The sequence below is a fragment of the Ursus americanus genome, chromosome 16 (assembly GCF_024610735.1).
Source record: "Ursus americanus isolate L20-20 chromosome 16, mUrsAme1.1.p, whole genome shotgun sequence".
Taxonomy (NCBI): Eukaryota; Metazoa; Chordata; class Mammalia; order Carnivora; family Ursidae; genus Ursus; species Ursus americanus.
Window position 1 is genome coordinate 46,729,990 of NC_142142.1, and position 27,922 is coordinate 46,757,911.

Genomic DNA, 27,922 nt, shown 5'->3' on the forward strand with positions numbered 1-27,922 from the left:
CTGGACCTTCACTCTTTACTCAGACGGCGGACACCACGCCTGTCTCTGCAGCAAAGCCCCGGGTGAATGTCCGACTTTATGATACATTTGTGCCGGTGAGGGAATTGGACAAGAAGCGGAGGCAAATGGTTGCCAATCACCACTTCCCATACAGAGCCTACGCTGTGCGAGCCCGTGAGTCATGCCACACTCACCTGGACTCAGAGACCTCCAGGCACGGAGAGCTCTGTCTCCCCAGAATATTCCTCTGATTAATTATGGAGGGTCTCAGCCCTGCATCTCACACAGAGGCCCTTCTTGGCGGCTGGAGCCGGACTCCACACCCCCGGGGCGCATGCACTCCGCTCACTGGCCCTCCTCCCTCAGAGGCACAAGCCCAGCTGGGTCCTGCCTTGCCATGCCCTGCGTCTCCCACAAGGGGGAGCCCCCGGAGGGCAGTGGAATTTTGGAAGCTGAAGTTTTCTCCTCCTGTCCTCTGATTTTCGCGCTTGACCCAACTGTGAGATTTCTTTGTTGCAATGTTGGGGTTTGAGATAACACTTCTGGAGGCTGCAGCTGAGAACCACAGCTGATGCCATCGTTTACTGTTTGTTGTTAATTACCTAGCATGATAAAGGAAGGAGGAAAAGTAACAAAGAGCTTGAAGACTTTCATGGCTCCCAGGTCCTGGATGGGAGGCCGGTGGCCTCAGACGGACAGAACCAAGGAGGTGCCTGTGGCTGCAGAGGCCAGGTAGGTGCCCGGGAGAGGACGATGGAGGGGCTCACGGGGCGTGGAGGGGGGCACGAGAGGCACAGAGCCTCTGACGGTGGGAGGGTGGGGGAGTAGACACAGGGCCGTCAGGAGAGATTGAGGGGGGGAAGGCAGTGCAGAGGACTGAGGGAGAGCAGAGGGAGGAGCCCCCAAAGGAGCTCAAAAGAACAGAACTGCTCTTCCGATGTGATGCAAAAGGCTGACCGCGCGCAGAGCCGGGGCGGAGAGGGAGGGTTTGTGAACTGACTCAGAGACTCAAACTAGTTTGAAGTTGGTTCCAACTCTGCGGCCCAGAAACTTCACAGGACATGAGAGGCCGAGGCCGAGAGCCAGGGCTCCGCTGCACAAGAAGTTTCAAAGTGAGTAGGTACACGCCTGAAAGTCCATCGAAGCCGTGGGGTTGTGTGCCACATAGCCACACCTACTGCGGACTCTGGACTTCCTGAACTGGGAGGAATTCTGGTCTGATGGCCTTTTCGGGTTCCCTCTGCTCCCAACTACTGTCTCAGACATTCCCCTTCTTCCTGCAGGCTCCCGCGGTTGCTCTGGGTAATGGACCAGGAGTCAGAGTGCTCACTCTGCCACTTAGCGAGATTAGCTTAAGCAAGGAGACGTCGGAATCCCCTTTTTCTTTGTCTATAAAAGGGAGATAATAATATATTACTGATGAGCCTTATAGGATTTTTCTGAGGATTGAATAAGTAAGATAATGTGAATAAATGCTCCTAATAGATTATAATTGCTAGCTAAATAAAAGATGGCATTAATAATAATTAATCAGTTAATATACCCTTATGCTTCTCAGCGGGGTATTTTCCTACTGAGCTTTGGAGGAACGTGTGTGTACTATTTGCGGGAAAATTTAAGTACATGACCCCTAATTGCCACATCACTTTTTAGAGTAAGCTCTTTGGCAGATAAGTGGGAAACTTTGTGTTCTTTCCCTTTTAGCCACCTTTACATGTTCCCTCTCCCAGCCTCGGCTACACGTTTCTAGTTCGCAAACACGCAGATGATGATTGATGGTGTCTGCTTGGCTATCTGGACGAGTGATTTGTCTATGTCCTCGACAAGTAAAGGTCACAATGTGTCTCAGGCACATGATCAGACTATACTTGGAAGAAGCAAATAAGAGGCTATGTTTATAATCCTATCGCCGTATTCCCTGCCTGGAATAGTCTTTCCTGACTACTCATTACTTATTCATTAAAATGTCTCAGATGATGGGAAAATAGGGTCTACATTCTGGGTCAGGCTCTTTCCATTGACCTTCGAAGGCTAGAGTTGGCTTTGATACCTGTGGACACATTCATCCTTTCTTTGGGTTCCCGAAGCAGTGTGGTGTGTGGGGAAGGTAGTGTGGACCATGGGCAAATCCCTTGACTCTTCCCTGAGCCTTCTCTTTCCATCTGTCAGATGGAGTTGCTGCTACCCTTTCTCACTGCATCCAGCTGTACACGTGAGGCACACGCGAGACTGTACCCGAACCCACCAGAAGTTTGTGACCCTACAGCGTTCTATCGTTATAAGGCATCATCATTGTTCTGCTGCGTATTCCTTACTAGTGACCTCCCCGTATTTCACAACCTTAATTATTTTAAAAGTTATCTTTCCTGGGTGCCTGGGTGGCTCAGTCCTTAAGTGTCTGCCTTTGGCTCAGGTCATGATCCCAGGGTCCTGGGATCAAGCCCCGCATCACGCTCCCTGCTCAGCGGGAAGCCTGCTTCTCCCTCTCCCGCTCCCCCTGCTTGTATTCCCTCTCTCACTGCCTCTCTCTGTCCAATAAATAAATAAAATCTTTAAAAAAATAAAAGCTGTCTTTCCCCCGATATTCACAGATTCTCCTATTTCTTTTCTTCTCCCTCAACTGACTAATAAATTAACTATTGATAGAAATGCGAAGTTTAAGTCATACACCTGCTCGCCTTCAAAAAGTTGGTGTCCTCTCTAAATCATGTGCATAGCTGCATAACATGTCCACGGACTGTATTTTTCTAAAGCCACTACACACCTATATACATTGCTTCTTTCCAGCAGGTACTTACTGCCCTTTTAATACAAAATATACGCAAATGTATATTTGAGCAAAACACATACGCTGACATGCATACAGCATACTCACTCCGAGAGCACGGTTAATGGGGAAGAGGAGTGAGTACCGCACCGTATCAGCATTTCAGCAATTCTAGAGCCCAACAGTGACCGCAATACACAATTCATGTGGTTAAAAAAAATCATGGATCAATTTCTGCCCCGTTCCTAGTAATGAATATCGGTATCCGCCTCTTCCAGACAGACGCTCGGCAGCTTCAGATATTTTTAAATGAGTTTTTAAAAATACATTTGCAAAGTCAATTATTTTGAATCTCATCTGAAGCAATTAAAAAAAAAACATCCTGACATTTAAGGTGATATTTTTTCCCAAGTAAAATAATTATAAATAATACTAATTATGAACGAATCATTCAGTTACTCTCAGCCTGGTTCAACCTTTAGGTTAATAAACCGATCCATTAAAATTCATCTTGCTCAAAGGACCAATTTGTTAAAAAATGTAGTGACCTTTCACCACAAGTATGATGGATATTTTCTTTAACAATCATCAGAGCTGTCTTTCCCAGAAGAGAGTGGTCAAGTGGTAGACGTGGTCAACTAGGGATCTGGTAATACTTCTAGATTAGGTACCAAATGATGTTGATGGTAACGAAGATGAATGTATGAAACAGAAACTCTGTTTCAAAAAGTACCTTAAAGAGATGTCTGAAAATCTCAGAACAATTGCTTGGAAAAACTCATAATATCATTCTTCACAGCAGGAAAGATGTTAGATACGCCCCTCTGTCTGCCTCTGGTGTTCTTTCTGTCCAAAGATGTAAGGCAGGGATTTGCAAATACAGCCCATGGGTCAAATCCAGTCTGCTACCTGTTTCTGCGAATAAAGTTTTATCGGAACAAAGAACAGCTCTCCATTCCCATATTGTCAGTGGCTACTGGCCTACGACAAAGACAGTCCAGTAGCCACAACAGAGACCTAAAATATTTATTATTTGGCCCTTTACAGAAAAAGTGTACCAACCCCCATTGTAGGGTAATGAAAAAAAAGAGTTATCTTTGAATTTATGGCACCTACTAATATTTGAGCAGCACTTTATGGTTTATCACGTCTGACCATGTTACTTTGTAACGGGTATTATTATCCTCCTATCACCGATGAAGTCATTGCGAACTTTCCCATGGCCCTTCGGACATTAACTGGGGTAGGTAGACCTTGACCTCCAAAGAGGGAAGGGCGCTGCCCCGAGGGCCACTGTGAGAGCAGCCGTGGAGGAGAAAGCTCTCAGGATGCGGTCACGGTCGCCTGTCTCTTTCAGCCACCCAGATGTGGTCATTGCCATAGGATAGGCGAGGAAGCGATACTCTTGACATTCCGTTCCTTCTTTATCTGACCTTGGCCTGGGTGATTTTACACTCATTCTCCTTCTACGTCCCTCTTCTCATCATCAGAGCAATACTAATAAACAGAAAGGAGGGAAAAAATGCTTTGCAGTCAAACAAAGCTAAGCTTTATTGCCTCAACTCTCACTTATCCATACTGAAGGAATGTATCCGCCCCGAAATTGGCACTGTGGCATGGATATTCTGCAACGACCAGAAACAGAGACGTCTTTGTTTTTGGAATATGCTATCTTTTTTTTTTTTTAATTTGCTTTTTGAAATGGCAAATCCCCTCTTAATTACGTGATGCTTTTACTCGGTTTATTATCAAAATCATACTCCCCCCCCCCCCCCGAGCTTGTTTCATCTACTAGCAAGATGGGCTATAAGGTGCTGGATACTAGGACCAAGGAAGCCTGAAAGGAAGACCATAGATTTAAAACACGCTGTTGGCAGTGACCAAAGATTTTCTTAATCTTATGCTTTCTTGGAACAAAAGTCAGGGAGACAACAAGAGAGATGAGAATAAGACACTCCTATGGCACACCTTCCCTGAAGATGCCAAGCCACAGATAGGGATTGAAACACTGCGCTCTTTCAGTTTTTCCACTCAACCAACCTTTATTTGGAGTGTCCACTGTGGTAGGTGCCACGAGGAGTGGAAGGAGTATCACGGTGACAAAGATTCAGATATTCTACTAACTGATTCATTAGAGAAAGGAACATGTGCATTTGCGACTATAGTACAAATTAGAAATAAACAACAGAAGTACAAATAAAATCCGAGCATGCTCCAAGGAGAAGTTATTTTTCCTTATTAGACCATCACTGAAGATATTGTGCAAGAAGTGGGTGGCATTTTGTAAGACCTGAGAACATATGGGTTTTAGACATTTGGAGATGGAAGTAGGTGGGCATTCTAGGAGCAAGCAGAGAGAACAAAGGCATAGAGCAAAGCGTAGGACTTGTATGTGATCAGAAAGCCATTCCCTCTGTTTGAAGCATCTGGTTACACAGGAGTAGAGGAAGATAAGGTCGGTGAAGAAGGTCAGAGTCAGATTCTAGAGGGCCTTGAAATGTAGGTTAAGAAGTTTGGTCTTTACTATGTGTGTGATGACAGTCAGTCCACGTTTTTCTGCAGGAGAATCACGTGATCATACCTGTGATTTGGGAAAAGATGCAACAGATGTTTGGAAAGGTCTCGGAGGCCAGGTCACCAGTGAGTGGCTAGAGTAATGGGCCAGGCAGGATGCAGAAGGTTACACCTACATCTCGGGCTCTCCTCGCGAGACTGTCCCTCTGCTCCTCTATAACCTGGCTGTCGGAGGTTATAGCACTGGCTGAGGGCTTTCTGAGGGCATTTATTTAATGGCATGCCAGTGGCATTTACTCATAAAACCAAAAAGCCATTGGGGCCAGAAATAGGGGTTTTGGTTACTTCCCCAGACAGGATGCAGTTGGGGTGATTATACATGTGATTCATCGAGGTCGGGAAAGAAGCCCTCCACAAACAAACACCCCTCCCCTCCAAGCCCAGTGACTCACGGCTTCTTCAGCTTGGAAAGCTCTGGAGTCCAGGCGAAATTTGAGGTATGATGTTAAATCATAATTCTTCAGTGTTCATTGTTATAAAAGAAATATTTTTATTCATTCTTTCAGTTGTTCAAGCCTTGAGCATTTATTGAACTCTTACTGTTTTAGGCACAGAGAACATGGAGTTATAAAACATAGTTCCTGCCCTAAAATCTTCTCCAGTTTAGCTGGGAAAACAGATAGAGCATAAAGAAGAGGTAGAGTATCGGACAAATGTCATAATTTCAAAAATGCAAACAGTACCAGAGGGTCAGAGGAAAGACCCCTAATTGCTTTGAGAGAGGAAGGGCGGCCCTGGCATTAGGCCCTAAACAATGACTGTTTATCATTTATTCATTTATTCATTTCATAAGTAATTTTCAGGCACTTCCTATATGCCAGGCTTTGTTCTAGATGTGAGAATTCATGGTTTTGTGGAGTTTTCATTCTAGAAGGAAGATCCAAATATTAATTACACTTGGGAACCAAACAAGGAAATCTTTACCCTCAGGGAGTTGACATTCTTGTAGAGGAACATTTCAGAGAGCAGAAACTAGCACTTCGCTCCAAGAAAGAAGAACACAGACAAAAGGAAGCATGAATCCAGCCGTAGGGGGAAAGAATGGAGAGAGAAGCCTCAGGTTTGGGGGTACTCAATATGACAAGAGGGCTTATAGAGACAAGTTGCCCTGATAGTCTTTGGCTGGAGTTGACAGGCAGAAAACGGATACTGTTCTCACATAGAGACTCATAGAATCGAGTCCCCAGACGTTCTGATTTTTCAGCGTCCATCAGGAAACTGAGTGCTGTGGTTTGGGCTCACTGACAATTTTTCTGTACCTTCCGTCTGAGTGTTCTAAAATGGCCTGGCGCCACGAAGAGAAAAACTTCATACACTGGCTTCCTCCTTGCTTAAATAATATTCAGGTCAAATTCTGTAACAGCCAACTCTGGCTTGGAGGTCATGCTTGATTCTCATTTTATCAGGTTGTCTAAAGTAACCAGGCCATGAGGTGGTTATTGTTATGGTCCTCGTTGGAATGGGATTTGACCTATATAAGGAAAAGAACTAGGACAGGAATAGCTCTTCAGCCCATCACAGACTTGGAGAGAACCAGTACAAGCAATTGCAGAATCACAGAGCTGGAAGGGACTCAAGGTGACTTAAGGTGATCCTGGCACCTGCCTCTGGGCACATATGTGCCTGTCTGGAAATTTAATATAAATTCTAGAACTCATTATTTTAACAATACGTAAAAGTTTGCCCATCCTGAATATAGTTTCCTTCGGGGTAGTGATGCCGCCTAGCCTTGGGCACAACATCTCTGAGCCTCCTCTTTTACAGGAGACCTCGGAACCTATAGCATATTCTTTTGAACATATTTAGTAGGGGGAGTAAATCCTTGTCTTTGCAGGATGTTTTGCATTTTCAAAAAACCAAATGCCATATCTAATTGGTCCTGCTGAATGATACCATTTTTGATTAAAAATGAATTTAAATGCAGCTCTGAAATGATGAGGTGACATTTTTGTTTGGCTCATAACTGGTTCAAAAAGGACTTAGCAGCAATTGCAAAAGTCATAAGCATATATTTCCACAGATGGCTAACTTGAGGGTGCGTGAGCTCTGGTAAGCCGCGCTGTTTCTCCCTCTCCTCGGTGAGCTCCTTGAGGTCGGGGAGCATGCCTTGTTTGTTTCCAAATACCAACCCACCACAGCGGCAGGTGCGTGTCAGGGGTGGTTTGTTGAATGAATTAAAAAACAATGTCATCACCTCATATTCATATCATGAATTCTTTGTCCATTTTTATTTATTCATTTATTTGGTTTTACCACAGATGAATCCCAAGATCACCTCTTACCTTCAGGCTAATTAGCCAGCAGATGGCAAGGAAGTAGTCTGTGGTAAATAGAACAGTGTTCGGGAAGGGAGTTCAGGTTCTAGGGTAGACTCTGTTTTGAGTATGGGGGTGGGTGGCTTTGGAAAGGTGTCTAAGCCTGTGTCGCCATCTTAATAAAGGGATGGAACTAGATGATGGAAAGGGTCCGTCTGAAGAATAAAATATAGAGGAGCTACTCTGTGCCTATCTCTGCGCTTGTTGTGGGAAAATTTTTTAAGGTCGTGGTGTTGATCAGGATTCTGTGTTTGCAAGCGACAGAAACCCATCTTGATTCAGGTGAGGTACAAAACCACACTCTGGAAGGGCAGGGGCACACCGGACTCCAGAAATTACCAGAATCAGGGACTCAGGTGCTGCCATGACACACTTCCTCCAACTTTGTCTTCAGCTGCTCTCTCGGGGTCAGTTTTATTCTCTCTCCTCTGCTTCCTCTGGGAGGCTGAAGTTTGTAAGACCTCTGGAAAGTTCCCTGTGCAAAGGAAAACAAACTTCCATGACTGGTGGCTCCTCTTAGCACCAGGAGGTTGGCTGGAGAGAGGGGCAGCTCACCCAGAGAAGGGGTTGCTATATAGCCAACAAAACAGAGCTCGGCTAAAGCCTGCCGTCCCCATTTGCTCCCCACTCCCACCCTCCTCCTCTTGTTCCATACACATCAGCTGGTGACCTTCTACTCTTCTTGAAGGCCCTGCTCAGCTTCACTGTCTCGGAGGGCTGGCTGCTTGGGCAGCACCATGCCTTCCTGTCTGCTCCCAGAGCACCTGGAACCCATCTGTACTGTGATATAGAGCTGCTTGTGGTGCTCGCCATGGTCTATTGACAGGCTTTTCTCCCCCTCAAAGACCTAACCGCCTTAATTGGTTCTGGGTTACCTTAACTACTATTGGATTATTTATTTATTAATTATTGGCAGTGTACTGTGTACTAGGTTCAGAGGATTGAAAGAGAAGTAGCCCAAAATCTCTGTTCTCAAAATGATCAAGGTCAAGTGGGAAACATAAATATGATAAACAGACACTTGCAGTGCAGTGCGTGGGCTGAATCCACCACAGGCATCCGAGCTGGTGTTACAGGAGTGCATAGCACACAGGGTAGTCTCCTCCCTAAACAAGGACGGGGTGGAGAAGGGCAGACAAAGTTTCCAAGAGGTAGAAAGGGGCCCCCTGGGCTGTACTGAGTCCTACTGAATAGGAAGATTGAGCCTGCTTGTGTAGGGTTGGGGGTGGGGGAGTGTTCTTTGCTGTAGGAACAGCCTACGTGAAGCTCAGGGATGCCTGAAAGTGGAATGTAATCAAGGGCTTATGTTTGATTGGCACAGATAAGACAGAGATACATGAAATAATTGGAAAATAACCTTCCAATGAAGTCCTAATTTTACAATACAGTGCACTAGAAGCATGGAAAGATTGAGATAACCGCAGACTTACAAAGGAAATCCTTCAAAAAATGTGGGTATTGATTCACTTCAGGGAGACTTAGTTCTACATCTGAAATCAGAGAGTCTGAGTTTCAGTCTCACTCTGCCAGGTATTAGCTTGGTGATAATTTCTCAATCTCTACTTTATCGTAAAACGAAGACTCTCAGAATTATACTGAGAATAAAATATGACATGTGAATGAAAGTACTTAGTAAACGCTTATTCAGTAATAAGCGTACAGCCTTTTATAAACTTGTTATTCTTTAAATTTGATTATCTTTAAAACAGAGAGCTCTTAATTGACAAGAGTATTTGGAAGATCTGAAAAGACGTATAAATATAGTTATGTGGAAAGATACAATATTCATGTTAAGTGTTGTGTTAATTTTACTTTCTGGCTTAAAATTTTGGTTAATGCTATTGCAAAATGCATGTTAATGAGTTGATGATGGCTTCTTATATGTTGCCGATTCTGGGGATCGGGCAGAGAAACACTGCTTCAGGGTACATGGTCGGACTCAGCTGGACATGTGACATGTTAGGAATTAAGTCATTTGAATGTTGTGACTATCAGGTGTTCTGTCCACACAATGAACTGCCTTTTTGTAGGCAGGTTTGCCTAAGGATTTCCTTCTAGCTACAGAACCTTATGAGGTAAAACTTCCCCTTCAGTGCCATGGTTTCCTCCTCTTAAAGGGTCCTAAAGAGCCGCACTCATACAAAGGACCTGAAGACGTGTAATCCCATTATGTTCTGTGTGAGCCCATCTTATCTCTGCCCAGGTGTGGGAGAAGGCCGGTGAGTACATCCAACAGATACAGAACGACCCACTAAAGGAATCGGAACTCTTTGGGTGTATCTCAAAGATCATGGATGAAATACTAAAATTTAGTTGACTCCATATGTTCAGGCAAATCAGTGAATAATCTTTACTCCATGTGCTCCTTCAGTTCTCCAGAGTTCTTGCCTATTGTGTGGAAAGAAACACCTGCCTTGTCGCCCACATCCCCCACCAGTGCTAACTCTGAGCTGATCCTTACAGGAGTCAGAATGACTCTAATGCTTTACTATGTTTCTGTGAGGGTGGCCCTGAGAAGCATGGGATAAGGCATTGAGATTTGTCACTCATTCTCATTCAGTGATAAGCATACAGAACCTGGAAGTGGAGGCTCATTACTCCCAGGTATGGGGTCAAAGACATGACCAGTTGGTAGTCCTCTCTCTGCACCCATGGTTCGATCTACCTGGACCTAACTCTTGTAATGGCTGCCTTTCTGAAACTTACCTGAGGAAGGAGAACCCGGCCCCTTCCTTGGAACACTAGGTCTATGAGATGTTAACACAAGTTCCACCACATAGCAAGGTAGTCTTAGGTCAAACAAGTTGAGACATTCCGATTACGTCCCCACTGGAGATACAAAAGGCACATTAACATACCGAAGGCTGCAAAAAAATTGAACTCCACTCTCCCAGAGTTATTTGGCTATAGGGTTGTTTTACTTAGTAATACTCATTAGCATCTTGAGTACCTCTTGTTCCTCCACAGTACAGTTTGGAAAATGCTGTTCTTAGAGAAGTTTTGATCCCAGTGGTTCTCTTAAATATCCCATACTTTATTAAATTAGAGGTTTCCAGGAAAGGGGGGCTAAAATAAGCAATCAGTCTTCTGGTCCACTCATCCAGTAAAACTCCATTTCCAAGATTAATTCAGAAAAAAAAGTTTTTCTTCTTTTCCATTAGACTGGATAGATCTCATGGAAAATCCCTTGAAAATGTCGAGGTTGATGTTTCTTCTCCTTCCCCTCTGCCCTTTTTCTTTCCTTTGTAAAGAATGAGTCTGGGTGTGATTTTATAACTATTATAGTTTATATTTGATGGGGCCTGATGGAAACCTACTCGCCAAGAGACAGAGTAATAGCCCATAGTTTTAGCCAGTCGTTTTAGCTGTAATCACAGAAAAATCCTTTCCTCTTCTTCAGTCTTTCCATTGCCCTGTGATTGTGAGCCGTATCTTTAAAAGACTCTTTCTAAAAAGTGCTAAGATTGTGTTTTCTTTCCATAAGCTCTCCAAAGCATCCTTTTTTTCCCCTACCCACAAAATAGTCAGGAAGATACTAGACAATGGGATCAACTCCACTCAATGTATGTTTTATTTTATTCCTCCTCTCGGAAGCTTTTTTATGTCAACATTCTTCTCCTCTTATCACTGATGTCCTCTGCATCTCTCCAGATTTATTCAATTCATAGAATGTGATTTTACCTATGATGACACAGGACTTTGCAGCTGACCTCATTCCATTCATCTGTGTATTTTTTCTGCCAGCTAGAATTTAAAGTTTATTTGAGGTAGGGACAATATATTTAAGTCTTTCATATTGTCTTCAAAATCTCACGTGCAGTGCTCTGTACGGAGTTGATGTTTATTTGAATGGATTTAAGAATACACGGAGTGAATGTGGATTTAATGTCTATATGTCTAGAATGTGAATGTCAGAGTCCAACTGACACGAGTCAAATCTCAGGCCAAAGAAGCATGAATAATCTGTGTGTTCTTGATCAAATTACTTCTCTGAGATTCCATTTTCTTCCTTTTTTTTCCTTAAAGATTTTATTTATTTATTTTAGAGAGAGAGCGAGCGAGCGAGCATGTAAACAGGGGAAGGAGCAGAGGAGGAAGGGGAGGGAGTGGGAAAGAATCTCAAACAGGCTCTGTGCTGAGCACGGAGACTGACTCAGGGCTCGATCTCACAACCCTGAGATCATGACCTGAGCTGAAACCAAGAGTTGGACTCTTTTTTTTTTTTTTTTTTAAAGATTTTATTTATTTATTTATTTGACAGAGATAGAGACAGCCAGCGAGAGAGGGAACACAAGCAGGGGGAGTGGGAGAGGAAGAAGCAGGCTCATAGCGGAAGAGCCTGATGTGGGGCTTGATCCCAGAACGCCGGGATCACGCCCTGAGCCGAAGGCAGACGCTTAACCGCTGAGCCACCCAGGCGCCCCCAAGAGTTGGACTCTTAATCGACTGAGCCACCCAGGCACCCCTGAGATTCCATTTTCTTCTACAAGATGAAGATAATGTATTTTTTTTCAAGGACTACATGAGGAGAGCAGTCAACAGTTTATGTTGCAGTGTCCTACAGCTCTGGGTTTGAATCTCATCTCTGTGTTGCTCCATCTTCTTGAGCACGTTAGTTAACCTCTTTAAGGCTCATTTCCCTCATCTGTGAATTGGGGTCTATCACAGTATTTATCTCATGGAGTAGTTTGAATTAAATGGATTCAATGAAATAATGCACGTGAAACTTAGAATGAGACTTCATACCTAGTAAGAATTCAATTAATGCCAACTATTACTTTAGAAACATGCCGAGTATATCCAACACCAGTGGGCTGCCATTGGTAGACACTCTCTAGACAGGATGAAGGAACTTATTGCATAACTTTCTCATATGAATGACATTCTGACTCTTTCAGCTATCTGAAATGGCACCAAATTCTTCTGAAGAAAAGGCTTTCTTGGAAGGATCATGAACATCTGGATTAAAAAGAGCTTACATTCTCGAAGTGTAGTGGGTTGGAGATATTTTTTATTGAACATAGCCATCTTGTGATTTGATTTCCTCAGGATATGAATCAGAGAGAAAAAACTGAATTTTTGTCCCAGAAAAAAAGGGGAGGACAGGCGGAGGATTTTTCACTGGTAAGGCAATTTACACACTTGTCCTTTTCATAGTGACTCATGGTCTATGATACATTTCATAGCAATGTCTATGAGTTTCCAAATATGGAACAAGACATATCAGCCAAATAAGGGATAAAGAAGAAAACAGACTTTTAATCCACCTAGTTACCATTCACAGAATTCTAGAAGTGGAACTTCAAAAAAATGACTGTGCTAGCACCCCACGTGTATTTGTATCTTTAAACCCATTGAGAGAGAATTAGCTAATCACTTTCCAAATACCTTTAGCAGAACAGCAGAAGAATTCTATCACCAGCCCTACTGTTTTATTAAAAGTTCTTTCTTCCTAATCTTTTCCCCAAACCATGTTTCTTTCCTGCTATAACTTGAAGCTAACTCTTCTTTTCTTGCTTTCATATTGGCTGACCTAAGTTCATCTTAAAATGACATTGTAAACTTTTTTAAAAGTTATTAAAGCTTATCCTTTAGCTTTTTTATTTTTTCTAATCAAGCAAATCCATTTAAAAAGCTCCCTTAAGTCCAATTTTTCCATACATCAGGTCATTTGAGGTTACTATTCTGAGGGTGTTCCCCAGATATTCTAATAATAGAATAAAAACACCAAGACTTGTTATATTCACTTGGGTATCCCCAGGACATACTGCCACTCAGAATTCATTATAGGCGCTTACATAAAACATCAACTGAATAGGTAATTATGGCCTCATGTTTATAAAGCTTCTTATACTTTATGAAAAGCTTTAACTTTCTCAAAACTTCCTGTCTGAAGTTCTCTTATTTTCTCTGCAACCCCTCGCCCCGATCGCCAAATCTTCTTTTTTTCCTCCATCCCCAAATCTTACCTTTAGTTCTAAACACAGTAAGTGGCAAAATGCAGGTCTGAGGTTTGGTTTCCAAATCATGTGAGTTTATTGACTTAATCTGAACGTTTATTTATCAAAGCAGAGCTACTAGGGTTTTGAAAAATATAGACCCTCAAACTTAACCTTATACTCAGAAAATGAAAAGAAAAATGAAAAGAGTACATATCAGTTCTAACATGTCTTTGTCTGGTACATCTGAACGTTGTGATATTTTTTTCATTGTAGAATGTGATTTGTTCATAGATAGCTTTTAGTCTTCTCTGACTGTAAGCTTCAGTTTTCACTTCCTTTCTGCAAGCTTATCATTTTTTTCACATGGTATCTCCGCATTTTTTCTGGGTATGAAGTATTAACAAGACATGACAGGGCACTTTTAAGCTCTTCATCACCAAGATGTCTCATGGCGCCTCGACTGAGTGTTGCGTGATCAGTGCAAGGACCTTGGGACACCTCGTGATGAAAAACTTGCTGCTTCTACAGATGTGTGTGTGTGTGTGTGTGTGTGTGTGTGTGTGTGTGTGTGTGTTTATGCTGAAATCAACCATCTTTACTGTGCATTTCATTGACTTTTCTAGAACTTACAAAGGTGGGTATTATATAATCAGGGAGACAGGGTCTTTTGTATTGAGCTCTTCAAAGGCAGAGTCTGTGTCAGAAATTTTTATATCCCCATCTCCTAATCCATGTCCTGGCACAGAGCAGATAGTTCATACACAGTTCTTACACTGAATTGACAGTTATAAGAAAATCCAAGAAATCTGAAACTCAGTCTAGATTTTGTCCCTAACAGTGTGTCCTTAGATAGGTCACTGAGCTTGTTACATCCTCTGTAAAATGGGATTTCTGTCTACTTTTGAAAGACCAATGGGAATGTGAGAGTTCCAGGAAATTGGGCCTTACACAATATTTGTGTTGAACTTCACAGGCCAGGTGGAGTTTAATCCTTAAGTAAATAACTTACAAACTGATGGCCCTTGTGTGAATAATCAAAGCAAAGGGACTCTTGGTGACCTACTTGGGGATCAGTATCTTTAATGAGTATGTCATTTTTGGATAAATTCCTATGACCCTCAATATCTGTTTTTTTCCCTTAATTCACATTCCATTTGGATCATCATTATTGTTAAAATGGAATTGTTAACTTGAAGATATGCTGAGAAGCGGTTTGCTACAATTTGGGTTCATAAATCTTAACGGGAAGAGCCAGGAATCCAGTGGCTCAGAGCGTTGTGAAATCATTAAATCAGGTTTCTGGAATATGTGAGCAGCCTACTACTTTCTCATTAATCTGAGGCAGAATGCCCAGAAAGAGTATTTCATAAAGGTTAGGGCAAGAGAAAAGTCCACGACTCATTGTTGAGTGCTGGATGACCTAGGAATTTATTGCATTTATCAATGAAGGAGATCTGTATTCTAATGTTCTCTTACTAGGAAAGTCATCGTAAACTTGTAAAAGAACAATTCTGATGATTTCTCTCACTTTGTTTTCTCAGTGGTTCTCAAACTTGAGTAGGCATTGTCATCACTTGGAGGACTTATTTTTTTCTTTTTTGAGGATTTTATTTATTTATTTATTTATTTATTTATTTATTTATTTATGAGAGAGAGAGAGCATGTGAGCAGGGGAAGGAACAAAGGGTGAGGGAGATGGAGGGGGAAAGAATCTGAAGCAGACTCCTCACTGAATGGGGAGCCCAACCCAGGACTCTATCTCATGACCCTGAGATCATGAGCTGAGCCAAAACCAAGAGTTGGACGCTTAGCCAACTGAGCCACCCAGGCACCCCCAACTTCCTGGAAGACTTATTAAATCACAGATAGCTGGATACTCTCCTCAAAGTTTCCGATTAAGGAGAGCTGGGGTGGGGTGGGTTTCCACAGTTTGCAATTCTAGCAAGTTCCCAGGTGGTGCTAATGCTGAAGGTCCAGGGACCACATGCTAAGAACACTGCGCTAACTGAAGATTGCCAGAACTGGAAAAAAAGAAATATTCCGTGGACCACTGCTCTTTTCTGAGACTACTTTAATAAAATGGGACTTAGGTACCGTCAAGGCACAAACCACAGGCAGACATCAGCGGGTCAGAGTGTCTGTATAGAACTACGATAATTACTGGAAAAAGAAACCCAGAGTTGTGTTGTTGTTTCAAGTTGAACTTTCAGCTCCTTCATGACTTTGAAGAACACATTATTGTGGTCTTTGCCAAACTTCTTCTTGAGTCATCTGAAAATATATTGCCTGAATCTTTGAAAGCAAAAGAGGGACAATATGTCTGCATTTTCCCCCATATTGTCATTTTTGGTTCCATTCTCTCTTTCTCAACAAATGGACCATGTATCCCAGTGTCCTCTCCTCTTGCCTTATGATCTAATTAGATATTAGACAATAATCCTCTATCAAGTTTTTTTAAGTTGAGTACTTCTTTCAGATATAGGCACATGTCATCAATTCAGTTTATTTTCCTGGAGCCTATTCCATTCAATTTAGTTCAATGCAATTTAACATCCGTTGACTATATGCCAAGCACTATTCTGGATGCCTAGGGACAGGCATGACCAAGACCAACACAAATTCCTGCCCTTGCAGAGCCTACAGTCTAGCAGAGACAGACAGATAGTAAACATAATACATAAATTAATACATTACATTGCTGGTAGTAATAGACCCTACGGAAAAGAGGAAATGAAAGCAGGGTAATGAGGTTTAGGACTTCAGGGGCATCAGGAGAGGGCTGTGTGTACACTTGAGCAAGGATCCCCTAAGTAAGACTACAAGCATGTGTATATCTGGGGAAGAGTGTCACAAAGAGAACCACTGAGGCAAAGGCCAAAAGGCAGGAGCTTGCCTGACATACTTACAGAATAGCAAAGAGACCAGTGGGGCTGAAGCAAACAAAATGTGTGAAGGGAAAGTAGTAGTAGATCTGAGAGGTAACAGAAGCAAAGTCAAGACCATATAAGCAAGGCTTTGTAGGTCACTGGAAAAGATGTTGGCTTTCATCTGAGCGAAATGAGAGTCCCTGCAAGGTATTGACTTTTAAAGAAGGATCTGCTTGAATGTTATATTTAGGATAGACGGAGCAAGGCAAGGGTAGATAGATGCTGAGAAACCGGTTATGAGACAATGTCAGTAACCCAAGCAGAAATGATGTGGTTTGGGCCACAGGTTGATCAGTAGAGGTGGTGAGTATTTCAATTCTGCATGTATTTTTGAAACCAGAGTTCAACAGGTTTTCATGACAGATTGGATGTGGAATGTTAGAGAAAAAGGAATCAAGATTTTTGGCCTGAGGGACTAGAAAGATGAAATTACTATCAATTGAGATGTAAAAGCTGCAAGAAGAACAGGCCTGTGGGGAATACTGGGATTTGGGTTTTGGACATAGTGAGTTTGCCATGACTATTAGACACCTGACTGGAGGTGTCAGAATGGTTGTTGATCATGTATATGTGGGGCTTATGAGAATATATTGAGTACATCTGGGTTACAGATGGAGTTGTCAGCATGTTGGTATTAAAAGCTGTGAGGATCAATGAGATTATCAGTGAATGGGTATAGAGAAAGTAGTGAAGGGCAGGACTCAAGCCTGGGGGCCTCCAGCGTTAAGAGATCAAAAAGGAAAAAAAGGGGGGCGCCTGGGGGGCACAGTCGTTTAAGTGTCTGCCTTCGGCTCAGGGCGTGATCCCGGCGTTATGGGATCAAGCCCCACATCGGGCTCCTCCGCTGGGAGCCTGCTTCTTCCTCTCCCACTTCCCCTGCTTGTGTTCCCTCTCTCGCTGGCTGTCTCTCTGTCAAATAAATAAATAAAATCTTTAAAAAAAAAAGGAAAACAAGGAGTCACAAGGAGAGATGGAGACGGTGTGCCCATCAAAGTAGGAGGAAAAGTGGGGGTGTAATGTCCTAAAAACCAAAAGAAGGAAGTATATCAAGTAGAGGAGAAGGAAACATAGTGTCAGATGCTGATGATCCATCAAGTAAGATGAAGACTGAAAACCTACCACTGAATTTCACAGCTAGAGATCATCAGTGACCTTAATGAGAACGTATCTGGTGCAGTGGTAATGGTTAAAGCCTGGTTTAAGTAGCTTAAGACAGAGTGGTAGAAGAAGAATTGGAAATAGTGAGCAAAGCCAGCTCTTGAAGTTCCTGCCAAGGGAAGCAGAGAAATGGAGTAGAAACAGGTGGAGAAAATGAGGTCAAGCTGAGGGTTTGGTGGTGGTGGTGGTGTTTGTATTGATTTGGAATTGGGAGAAATAACAATATGGCTGCACACTGATGGAAATGATCCAGTAGACAGGGACAGATTAATGTTTCAGGAAACATATGAAGAATTCCTTGAGCAATTTTGTTGAGCTGGCAAATGGCCATAACACCTAATATCCAAGTGAAAGATTTGGCTTCAGAGAAATCAAATATTTTCATCCACGGGAACAGGCATGTTGAGGGGTGCTAATACTGGTGGGAGAGGTAGATGGAATGTTGAGACCCTGTGCAAAATCCCTTTTGACTTCCTCAGTTTTCTCCAAGATGTAAGAAGCAACATTATCTCATAAAATATCAAAAATTATTCAAAATAAAATAAAGCCCAAATATATGCCTCTACAAATATTTATTGAAAAAATAAAACAAAGCCAAACACAATATAAAAAGTATGCAATAAATGTTTCATTTTAGGAGTTTTCCTAAATGGACTGAATTGACTGAGGTTTGAAAATAGAGATGTATTGTCTGTTTAACTAGGGAACCCTTCTTTTCCTGGTAAATGTCTCAGTATCAAGCAGGCATTCTTCATTGCTCTACTAACCTCCAAAATTGTTCAAAGTTAGGGGTATTTGTATAGAACATTTTTATTTGCCAATTCAGTGTGCATGAATGTCTATAATATTTTTTAGATGGTGAATGTGGGTGGAGTAATTTCCGTGGGAATTCTTCCACAGTGATCTCTTGCTCTGCATTTCAACAAGATGGCTGACCTCTACCATCTTGTCAGTGTTGTCATTTGGCACTTTGAAGATATTGGCTGCAGTTCTTAAACAGATATTAATAGGAGTTTGGGCTATTCTTATTGAAGATAATGTCCTAAACTTAATCAGAGATAGGAAGCACACATATGATTTAGAAAAGAGAGATAGTAGTCCCTTTAATCTAAATTACGTTTCCTCTCGGTGGTAATATATATATACATATATATATCTCACTTTATGGAGGATTGAAATTATAAATTATATCTTAGTGCTCTGCTTGAACAAAATTTACAAAACAATTCAGAAGGCATTGTATAAATGTTTTGCAATAATAATAAAACATGTTTAAAAAATACTTAGTGGGGGTTCTTCATATTGATGAACCAAGTATGTTTGAAGCAAAAGAAGAACCATAGCATTGAACTTATAGGATTATAGGGGAAATGAAATGAGATTGCCCATGTAAAGTGCTTCTTACAGCACGTTGTTCATGATAAGTCTCCGATAAATTATGTAGTAAGTAGAAGGTGATGTGGTTCCTTAAGAAAGGTACAATAAAATTGTCAAAATTAGGGGACTATTCTTAGTTAGCTGTGTATTTTTTGGCAGAGGGAGAGGGTGGCAGAAGGTTACTGTAGCCCCACATTACTTTATTGAGAACTGGCCTTTAACAGTAGAACCACATAAGGACTGAATCACAAGAAATAAGCACTCAGCATTATGTGCGAGGCACTATAGTAAGCATCTGAAATATATATTTTATTTGGTCCTTATGATAGACCTGCACAGTAAGTTGTATTAATTGTGTGGATGAGGAAATTGAATTGGGGAGACGTGAAGTGCTACAATGGGCAAACTCTGCAAATTGCTAAGTAAATTGAAATACCAAACTGCCCCTGAGAGAGCAAAATCCTCACCAAAATCACGGTGTGATTCGACTCCTAAGTCGACAATCTTCTTTCTACTACTAGTCTACCATTGACTTGCTTATCTGAATCCAACTCAAATTCAAGTGCATGTTGCTGGCTTGGTCAGAATCAAGGAGTCTATGTACTTTGCTATCCATCATGGGATTCAGTTTACAGTTCTAAACATGTATGTAGAAAAGGCTTACGCTTTGGTATCAACAGGGATTGAAGACAAAAGGAAAATCTCACCTTCTGTCCCATGAGGCAAAAAGCTCTTCCCATTCCTGAAAGCTGTAATATAGTTTCTTTAGAACATGGCTGTGTTTCAAACATGTATTGTTCTGGTCGATGAAAAAAAGAATTTTCCCTCTCTCTTCCTACAGGAATGCCAAAATGAAAACACAAAAAACCAACAACAAAAAAGAATACCCAACCTAATTTTTAAGATTTTTCTATTCTGAACAAAGGAAAATCAAAAACAATAACTTTCTTTTTTTTTAAGAGGAAAACCAAATGGTAGTAGCTTGGTTTTAACAGCTTTTGGGAGAATTTTAAAGATGTAAGACAGTCTTTATTCATGGCAATTAGTTGTTTAACACCGAGAAGCTTCATCTATGAATGAAAGAGGACAGTTTGGCTGGCAGAACAACTTACAAATATAATAATTATTGCATGAATATTATGTAAATTCAATAAATTCATTAAATAATGAATACATACAACATAACATTTTACACCTGAGTTTATTCCAGAACAAAAAAGAAATCAATACAAGCGTTTTGAAAAAAAGTTAATATAGAAATATCAACTCTCCAGTTCTCAACCCTTTTAAATTTTTTTTCTTAAGATGTGAAAATGTAAACTCTCCGCTCTATAGTTGGCCACCTAAAATAGGAAAAATGATGTCAGAGCATCAAAATGTGTGCGTGTATGTGGTTTTTTTTTTTTTTTTCTCTCTCTATAACCTAGGTGGGAGATGGGAAGTTCTCATTTGGGAAGGGGCAGGAGAACTGCCTGGGTTTCCATCATGAGTTTAGTATGAGAGTAACTATGTACAACCATATGACGGATTTACACTTTCAAAAGGAGAAGAAAATGTTCATTCATGTCTCCAAAGACCGGTTGAAAACAGGAGAAGCTGTTGTTAATTGAAGCACAGAGCTTAATGGCTAAAAGGGTTGATAAAGATAGAAATTACTTATGAAGAGGAACTGTGACTATCTTTTTCTCCAAAGAATTTAAAAAATCTGCTTACCCTGCTTCTCTGATAACCTAGGGGCTCTTCCCCCAGGAGAGACAGGCGTCTACACTGATGATTCCCTTGAGCGCACCAGGGTCCCCCGAAAGACTTCCCTCCTCCCCATCCCCATCTCAGGACTTGCTTATAAGGCGTATACGTTTTACATGTTATGCTACACGTGAAGCTTGCTTGGCCACTTCTCATGCCCAAGGGCCAGCCCCCTGGCCCCTTATGGCTGATTGCAGAAGGCCTGAAATCCTTCGAGGGAGAGGGAGAGGAAGAGAAAGAGGAAGAGGGCAGAGACCCAGCCCGGCTTCCTCCGGCTTTCATCCACTTCATCTGAGGACTCTGTGACTCATCCCTGAGTTCTCCACCCCCAAGCAACTTCCACCAAATCCCAGCCCCCTAGATTCGTGTTGAACATTTTCTTTAGTGGTGTCATCTGGTTCTGAGACGACAGGGAATGCTGATTTTATTCGAGTCCTTTCAGCAAACTCACCGAATTGTTGTTGCCCCTTGGCAGGCATCCTGCCACTCTCTATGCTCCGTGGCATTCCACGAACACCTCATCCCGCGTTACTTTCCTCGTTTATTTTGTTGTTGTTGTTGTTAAGTCCTCCTTTTGTTTAGTTTAGAACAAGCCCTCCTTTTTTCCCCCCCCAACAGACTTGTCTTGGAAAAGATGGAGAAGAGCCAGTAAACTTGGCTTCCTCGCTTCTGCTCATGTGAGTATCATTTATATTTCTAACTATTATGCAACTGTCATGAAAGCCCTGCCTTTCCCCAGGTTCCTGTGGAGGAACTGCCTTGTTTGATCTTTGCGACGCTGGCACGCTTTTAGAATTAACCATGGAAAAACTTGATGACACTTCCGTGGTTCTTGTAAAATTCATCTTTGGGGTAATTTTACGGTGTGTGTTTTCCCCCCTTGAATGTTTAAGAGAGCTGGATTTCTGTCTCTTTGCGGAGCGTTCTAGCAGCTGTGTCTCATTTGCTTTGCAAGGGCATTGGAAGAAATTGCTATTTTGGAAGCTTCTCAACATATGGGATAATTGTATAAAGCACTTTACAGTTTGCATAGTGCGTTCCCATTATTTCACCCAGTTCATTTCTCAAAGAAACCCAGGACATGTTTACATTTTTCAGAAAAAGGGAGAAATAGAGGTACTGAAGAAGTAATGGAAGCTTGGCAGGGCAATTTATCTCACTCTGCAATTAATCAACAGATTCAGATCTCTTCTTTCAGATCCCTTAATACCTATGATCAGAAAGCCTCATGCCTTGGGGCACCTGGGTGGCTCAGTTAAGCGTCCAGCTCTTGATTTTGGCTCAGGTCATGATCTCAGGGTTGTGAGATCGGGCCCCGAGTCAGGCTCTGCACTCAGCAGGGGAGTCTGCTTGTCCCTTTTCCTCTGCTCTTCCCTCCCCTCCCCGCTTGAGGACTCTCTCTCTAGAATAAATTTTATAAAAATCATTAAAAATCCCTCATGCCCTTTGACCTGAACAGGTAGATAGACATACCTTCTGTGCATCTGCAGAACGTGTAACCTGGCTAGTGTTAAGTCTGCCCTAGCCAAGAGCTATGTGAGGGACTGGACATTGGCAACTGGGCTGTTTAGCTCTGTTATTGAAAGTGGTATCTGGATGGCTCAGAGCACCAGTTTTGGGGTCACACTGCCTGGGTTTAAACCCAACTTCCAAACTTTATCAGCTGTGTGATACTGGATGAGTCACTTAACCTTTCTCAGACTCATTTTTCTTATCTGCCGAATGGGAACACTCATTACTACCGCATGGAATTAGTGTGAGGTTGAACTGACGGCATCCGTGCAAGGCTGTAAGCACAGTGCCCAGCACACACAGTGAGCCCTCGGTAAATGTTAGCTAGTACCATGTTGTGGTTCCAAAAGTGGCCACCGGGTCGTTCTTTCCTAAGGTTCATTGAAGTTGCTTTGTCTCATGAAATTACACATATGGTCCAGTCAGGACTGGAGATAGTTGGTGGTCCTAAGAGGAGGCTTATGGGGCAGACAGAACTTACTAGCATTTGCTTTGCTCTTAAGAGCTGTGATATTTATAACTTCTCTCTATCATTCTCTTCAAAACAATGTTGCTCCTCTTGGATTATGTGGGAAATTCACAAAGGACCCAGTACACTGGTACCCACAGTATCTCAGCTTAGGACGTTTGGGCTGGTTGCATGCAAAAAAGGCAAAAGGTGACCTTGGATTTCTTACCATTCCAGGTGAGAGTAGGGTATAGAGGAAAGAGCAGGGATGTGCCTAACTGTGAACGTGCTCTCACTGGAATACAGAAGACTGAGTCCTGCATCTCTGCCAGTTGGATGGGTAAACTGAGCAAAGCGCTTTGCTGTTCTGTGCCTCAGTTTCCCCAATTACAAATGATAATTATAACACCCAGAGTATGACCAATTTGTACCCTATTTGCTGGGGCTTTCCCCTGGTGAGTGCCATACCCTGGGAAGCTCTTCAGTCCCATGAAAACTGGGATGGTTCATGCCCTAAATATTTGCCTCTCAGCTCATCATGTTCACCATAAGAAGAGTGGATAGAAAGATGCTTTGACATTTCATGAACAGAAGAGTATAATCAACTCAATTCTGAACACCCGGGGTCCCGAAATAGTGCTTTGGGTTATTGAAAGAAAAACACGGCAATAATACAGTTTATCATTTCTCAAGTAACAATAGCGCACTTTCATGCTTGGTGCATCGTTTTATAAACTGCTTAAATATATGTAAAGGGACTGGCAAATTCCATTAATGGCTATACCATGCTTTACACCATTCTTGTATGTTTAAACCCATGCAATTAAAGGCACACATAGGGACGCCTGGGTGGCACAGTCGTTAACCGTCTGCCTTTGGCTCAGGGCGTGATCCCGGCATTATGGGATTGAGCCCCACATCAGGCTCCTCCGCTGGGAGCCTGCTTCTTCCTCTCCCACTCCCCCTGCTTGTGTTCGCTCTCTCGCTGGCTGTCTCTATCTCTGTTGAATAAATAAATAAAATCTTAAAAAAAAAATAAAGGCACACATAAGCATACTCATACGGAACAGTTAAGACAAGTACTTTCAGGTCATGACAAAGATAATTTGCATTGGAAAGACCTCATTTGAAACACTTTTACTTTCTGAAAAGTTCTGTTTTGCACTGAAGGCATATTTTTGAAATACATCAATTAGTGATTTGTCTTAGAAAACTTCGAAGGAAAACAAAATAGTCTGGGGGAAATGACATAACTGACCATCTACTTAATATCTGCAAAATAAGTACACACTAAAGGATAACACTCCATTGCTAGGAGTTAACCTGAGGCAGCATCCGTGTTCAATCGATGTGACAAAACATTACCCAATGTGCACATAGGGGAATTAGAGCAGTTTCCAAAAAAAATGATTCATTTAGTTTTCTTTCGTATTATATAGATTGCACTGAGTGGAACTTCAAAATGTACAAGCATGCATTTGCTTGAAAATTCAAATTTTTTCATTGACTTTTGTGTTTTACTTAGAGGCATCCAACCAGAATTCAAGCCATTGTAAGATCTAGAATTGACAAAGTGAAGCTTCTTGTAGATATGCGTAACAAGATAAATAATACATAAATAGTACAGACTAGTAAAAGCATAAAAACAAGTAAGTCTGGTCCAACTCAGTTGCTTCTATGAAAAAAGAGAAGTGGTATTTATTTTAAAAATTAGACTTTTAAAATATAACAACTTGCTTTTTGCTTGCCTTAAAATGGGACATGGGAACCTCTGAGAAAGAAAAATCTTCAGATACTCGAAGACCCTGAACGTGTCACTTGCTTTTTCTTTATCCCAGAGGACCGACTGCAGCCTTGGGTGCATGGCAGACACTCAGTAAGACCTTGTTAACTTACACTGAATGTTCAATGTATTAGTCATAATTCTAAACAACATAATGAAACTGGAGTGAAAAGGGCAGGGTCCACCATTCCACATTCAACTTTTCCCCAAGGAATGAACTACTTTACCTCTCAGACAGAAGCAAAGAACTCATTCAAAAGCAGGGCTGAAGGCTGTTGGAGTTATTGTTGTTTACATTGCCCTGGACAGAGGAGTAATTATGTTGGCTTCAAAGGCCTTTTCTTCTACCTCCCATCATGGCATGCTAGTGCAGGAAGAAGCCTTCATTCTGCTTCTATATTTCACAAATGGAAACCCAGAGGAGGGACCAATTTGCCCAGGGTCACAGATTCAAACCTTCCCACATGTTTCTTAATCCAAATTGAATTTTTTCACATTTTGCCAAATAGAGCTGTAGGTAATTTTCCTGGTGCTTTTTTCAGTTTAGGAGACGCCCTCTACCCTAGGTCCCGCCCTCCCCTGCATTGTTACAGCCTACCATCCCAACCCCACTACTCCTTAAACAACTCTGCTTCCTTCTATCACTTTCAAATGGCATTTTCTTTGCCCTCCAACAGCACACTTGAACCTCGACTCCAAGGTCTTAGGCTAAAGGAATCTTCTAGATTACCCAAGTACTATATAAATATGAGGGCCATTCCCGCACTTCTTCCTAGGACCACGGCCTTTGATATAGGGATGCGTAGCTCAGGGCTTGTACAGATTTCTTTCAGGCTTTGGTAATGTGAGTCAAGCCTTTGCTTTATGGTTAATTTAGCCGATGACGAGAGCAAGCTGAAACTCATGAGGATAGACAGAAGCTGGAGCAAACCGAGGTCATAGCTTGAAGAGAACCTCCAAGAAGACAGATTGCCTGTGACTCTTAGAGCATCCTTCCCCCGACAGCAGTGATGCGGACTCAAAGTAGAAAAATGACAGTCTCTTATGAGGGGTGCATGAGGGCACAAAGATTTTTCAAAACTCGGCCCCACAGAGAGGAAATCTGGTTGATATTTATTCAGCCCCTTCCTTTTAAATCTTGATTACCCTTGGCTCAGTTGGCGCTGAAACTTATGCACGAGCGACAGGTGATTCTTATGTAAGAATGGAATCTCGGGCGTGATAAATTTGGTCTTGAGAAATCTCAGCTCAGTTGTTGCAGATGGCAGTGTCATGATGGCAGAGTTAGAGGGAGGCATCCTGCCGGGCTGGGGGCTGTCTGTGAGATGGCTACTCAGTTCAGAACTGTCTGAGCCAATTCCTTGAGCCTCAAGGTCGTGACCAAGGGGTCCAGCCCAGCTGCAGGGTTGACATTCATTCTAGCAGCATTCTTCCCAGTTCCCCTAGATGCTGCTGCTGACTCATTCCTGCTCACAGGTACAGCAAGAATCAGGTTGCAACCTGTGTTCTTTGTATCTTTATAATTTGGGGTCTCTGTCTATCGTAATTAGCCTCTGTTGGGGAGTGAATTTTGTGTTTGCAAAGAATTGCTTAGACTATAGAATTTACACAACCTGGTTGGTTTGGCCAAGGAGATATTTCTACCCACTCCATCCGTGTCATGTCCTGCGACTTTCAGGGCACAGACTTTTAGCCTTAGTTTTGAGGAGTCTGGAAATCCCCCAGAACTGCATATACACACGAAAACCGTGACCATATATATCCCCCTTTCTAGGGAAAGCATCTACAGCTCTCATAAAATTGTTCCAGAGAAATCGGAGATCCATCCAACAAGTTGTAAGAGTCACTACGGTAGTTGAAGGAGATTCTTAAGCATCATTTGGTCTCTTTCAATTAGATTTCCCACTCTGCATTTTAGATTGGACTTGAGCAGAGGTTAACAACATAGGATAAGCTTTGGAGTCAGACCCTTGATTCTGGCTTAGACCCCTGCTCTATATTTTCTGATTATGTGACCTGAGCCATGTCACTTCTCTGGGCTTCACATCTATATTTAGACGATGGATAAAATATCGCCTACCTCATGCTGCTGTGGGAATTAAATAGAAAATATCTATTTTCTATTTATCTATCTATCTATCTATCTATCTATCTATCTATCTAGTGATGTACGTGGCATGTTTACTGTTCAATAACCAGTGGCTAGTAGTGGTAAGGGTCACGTGGATCTCCTATCTCTGAAGCATGTGGGAAACATGAATTATTTTACTAGGCATTCTCTTGTCCATTCCTATTCTCCATTCTTTTTCTTTAAAGACCACCACAAACATGACTTACTTTGAAAACTATGGATGAGAGTGGCTTCACGTGAGGACATTTATCATCCTGGTATTGTGCACTGCCTTTCTACTTGGAATTTGAGGCCAACAGTATCCGATCTCAGTCTCTTGTTTTAGAATCAGTCTTTCCGTAGTGAGTGTAAAATCATCCTAAGTGGATTTTTTTTGAGATTGTCCAAAGAAATTCTAAAGAGCGAACACACCGTGAGTGAAAAAGCTATGTTTATGAAAATATCATGAAGGCTAAATGTGATGTCTGAGGAAAACATGCCAGCAGATTTCACTCTATACCCATGAGATCTTTATCCTGACTATATTGGTAGATACTATTCAAGGGAATGTGAAAATTCCTTCTGTATGTGCATTTCTATTGGTCTAGCTCATTGCCTAATCCGCAGAAGGTACTTAATAAATATTTGGTGGATGGATGGATGTGTATTATATTTTCATTATAATGCAAATGCCATATTATTTATATCATATTGTACCAATAAGGAAAATGCAATCATCCCTCATGTAATGCTTTTATGAACATAATATTTCTGAAGCTCAGCTGACTGACAGGTCACTAGAAGAAAGTATCTTCTACATCTGTTTTCTACAACAAAAAGGAATTTTCGAGAATATGGGTATAAGGCTTTTGAGTGAGCCTTTATAAGTGTGTGTGAGTTGCTGCGTAGTTCCTTAGCTGTTGAGTTTTGCAATTACACCCATTCAGATAGAACAGTATTTTAGGAGCCCGCAAGAACCTTGTGGGTGTGCACCCTTCCCTCTTTCTCTCAACCTCACCGTTCATAAAAGAAATACTAAGCAAAAATCACAGTGGCATTGGCTTGCCTGACTTAGGGCTGAGACCAAATAAGGGCCAGCATGTTCTGCATGAAGTCTCTAGAGCCTTTCCTCCCAGTGGAAAGAATCATCTGAGAAGTTAGGGGAAAGATAGCTGTGTGGCCAGGAGAGTTGCCTGCGGCAGCCAGCTTCTTCATGAGAATAATTGAACCTGGAGCATCGGCATCCAGGAGCAAGTGATCGTG

At 42.0% G+C, this 27,922-nt stretch overlaps 1 protein-coding gene across 22 annotated transcripts in view; it reads left to right on the forward strand.

The window, feature by feature from the left end:
- LOC123792676 (uncharacterized) overlaps positions 1-27,922 on the forward strand; it is a 205,638-nt gene that overhangs the window by 99,502 nt on the left and 78,214 nt on the right. For 13 of the 22 annotated variants that reach the window (XM_087868348.1, XM_087868346.1, XM_087868347.1 and 10 more), the window contains exons 4-5: positions 607-732; positions 21,425-21,483. In XM_087868348.1, the coding sequence (XP_087724474.1) occupies positions 607-732; positions 21,425-21,483 (185 nt within the window). The other 9 variants (XM_087868352.1, XM_087868354.1, XM_087868353.1 and 6 more) reach the window with 3 other exon arrangements.